Source organism: Austrofundulus limnaeus, unplaced genomic scaffold (assembly GCF_001266775.1).
Source record: "Austrofundulus limnaeus strain Quisiro unplaced genomic scaffold, Austrofundulus_limnaeus-1.0 Scaffold17, whole genome shotgun sequence".
NCBI lineage: Eukaryota > Metazoa > Chordata > Actinopteri > Cyprinodontiformes > Rivulidae > Austrofundulus > Austrofundulus limnaeus.
Genome location: NW_013952419.1, coordinates 774,179 through 777,152, shown reverse-complemented (window position 1 = coordinate 777,152; position 2,974 = coordinate 774,179). Strand labels below are relative to the sequence as shown.

General features: G+C 35.3%; 1 protein-coding gene across 1 annotated transcript; it reads left to right on the top strand.

The window, feature by feature from the left end:
• Positions 1 to 307: 307 nt before the first annotated feature.
• Positions 308 to 2,592, top strand: cfap54 (cilia and flagella associated protein 54; the record flags this gene model as incomplete). Its single annotated transcript, XM_014003089.1, is given in 6 exon segments — positions 308 to 441; positions 767 to 872; positions 1,184 to 1,330; positions 1,402 to 1,567; positions 2,070 to 2,128; positions 2,449 to 2,592. Coding segments are annotated over 6 exon segments (756 nt in total), but the record flags the coding sequence as incomplete, so codon positions are not given.
• Positions 2,593 to 2,974: the final 382 nt, after the last annotated feature.

The following is a 2,974-nucleotide window of genomic DNA, read 5'->3' as shown; positions in this document are numbered from 1 at the left end:
CTTATGACTAGTTCGCCACATTTGAATTAATTGAAAACAAAATACAATAAATAAAATCTTTCACTCACCTTTAGGTCTTTTTTTTTTTGTTATGGTTGAAGTGAAGCATGTTGTTTTCCTTTTCCGGTCTACGCAGCGTGGTTCCGTGATGTGACTGCCATTTTTGTATGGCAAGCCGGCTTGCCATATTTTAGTATGGTAAATCTGCGCGCGCCAGATCTCTCMCGATCGATTTGTCATGGTTCTGACGTCATATTTTAGTTTAGTTTGAACGGAGTTGGCGGCTCAAATAACTCTCATGACTAACATGGACCCGCCGCCGGCCACATATTACGGCCCGCTCGATAAAAGGAATCCAGTTATTTTAACTTTTAATCGAGACATTAAAATGTTTTTTAAACAGATGAAAATAGCAAAGTCTAACATCGTTCAAGCTAAAGGGTAAGTTAGCATTAGCTTCAACACTCCGTTAATTTTTGTTTGGTCTCATTGACTGCATGTGGTGTCTTTAAAACTTACACTGTGATAAATTACCAGCAATATGTTGCTTTGTTTAGCCTTTCATAAGAAAAAAATAATAAATAAAAAACAAGTAAAAATATGACTTTGAAAAATAAACCCCTACTTTTTTCTCATGAAAAGCTAAATAAAGCAAACATTGCTGGTACTTTTTCACTGCAACTTTACACACATCCTTTTTTTTTTTAAAACAATGACACTTTTTATCACTTCGTCTTCATAATTTCATGATTATCTTGCTTTTTAGGATTAAACTTCTCGTGGAAATATGGCAAAAGTACAAACATCGCCTGCCTGACAAGTTACACCAGGAGTGCATGTTGCAGGTTGCAGACTTCCTTTCTGAAATAAAGGTAGTGTCATTAAAAAAACAATAATAAAACTGGAATACACAGTAATAATAGGGGTTTTGCCTTGCATTTGTGTTAACTTGTTTCTGGCAGTTATCAAAATAAGTGGTAAAGGTTAAAGGTTAGTCAGCATTTCCTTTGCTTCGTTTGTATCTTGGATTTGATTTGACACTATTATGTCAGTGCCAAAAACAGAATTCACAAGATTTGTAGCGTCAGAGTATTCACTCTCAGTTCACAAAAAAAATGTTTCTGCCTCACCATTGCTTCAGAGTTTTGGTTTTAATGTTTGACCATTTGCTCTTCATTTGCAGCTGTACCAAATGGCTCTGTGGTATGGCTACAGACCCTATTTGTTGCAGTTCAGCTCAGTGAAAGTAACCCAGATCACAGACGTGGATCACTTCATAGCCTGCTTTTTCCCTGATGGCTTTCATACAGAACAAGACAGTACAGTGAAGGTAAACTGACAAATATTACCTTGTTTTATCATATGATGATAAATGCTTTTATGCATGTGTTTTGTCCACAGGTGCGTGCAATGCTTGGCTGTGCTAAGTGTATCTTTGAGGAGGAGAAAAAGAGCAGCACCCTTAGCGAGAGGGGACTCTGMGAACTGCTGCGTGTGCTGAACTTCATCAGGAGCATGATGCAGGCATTTCAGCAGCGTGAACACCTCTCCTGGTTGATATATGATGGTATATTGCTATACTTGGTACATTTCATAATATTATAATGATCATTTAATCATTTAAAGCTGGTTTATTATTAGGCTTAAATCAGTGATCCTTTAAGCCATAATAACTCTTAGTTCAATTCAATTCAATAAAAAATATTCATTACATTAAAAAACAACTATATACAAAGAAAATGCACAAACTCTGTGCTCTGCTTGGAAATTTGATCCATTTGATAAAATTATTTGAAACTATTTTTCTTTTTGCAAAACAGTTCTTATAATTTATTAAACTGTGTTTCTTTTAATTAAACAAGTCGCAATAATTTACCTAGGTCTTACGCTTGAGTAAACAATAACCTTTTCTTTGTTAATTTGTTGTTCTGACAATACACATCCTGCAATATGCTTCATATCCACCCACATGTTAGACTAACACAATTAAAGTATATTTAACCCTATTAAGCTTTATATTATTTCTGTTTGGTAGTWACATTACCTTTTTGTTTGTTTGTGTTTTCCAGGATCGTCACTCATTTACAATATCTGCCGTTACTTGATGAGTGTGAAATGCAGTGAGCAGGTACCTTTCAATCAAATTTATATTTTTATTGCTTAAATCATTACATGTTTAAATGGATACAGTCCTTTTCTAAACAGTTTGTTAGTGTCCAAAACGTCCCTCAGAGAAAGTTGAAACCGATGAACCTGAAAGGCTCAGGTTGTAAAATGAAACCTGAACTCAATAAAGCCTTTTTWAATATATAATTTATTGTCCTCTTTCCACAGCACAAACTGTAATACTTTTATTGAATAAAGTAGTGAGTACAGGCCGATGTGCCTTCATTTGTATCTGTGCCTTTCTTCCTGAATTATAATGCCACCGTTTTGGCTCCTATTCAGGCACTGGAGTACCTTCTGTGGGCGAGCATCAGTTGGGAGTTGTGCGTCCCTTCGATGAGAGCCAAATATCTTCCACTGATTGTCGCGCTGTACTGTGCGGTCTGCTACTGTCACTTCGACAACCAGGCTGAAGAGCAAGCAGAGGTGAGGGACGTTTGCATCCAGATAAACAACCACTCATAAAAGAATGTATTTGTTAGAGCTCGCTTCAGTTTTCAGACATCCAGTCTGTCATTGTGATACTTTAAAAGGTATTATTTTGATTTATTCACTGCTAGTTTTTACTCTTTCAACAATAGATTAAAAGGTTAATTTGTTGGAGAAATATGAATGGATATAACTTACGAATTGTCGCTCAGGAAGGAATTAAACCTTTATTGTTTTTCTTTTATTTTTTTGTGCGTTTTTGTAAATTGAAGATTATTTTTGGTAGAATTTATTTATTTGAGAAAAAGGGGCAGAAATCGTAAGATTTTTTCTGCTTCTGCTGCCTTTCATTTGGTTTATGATTTGTATTGAATATTGA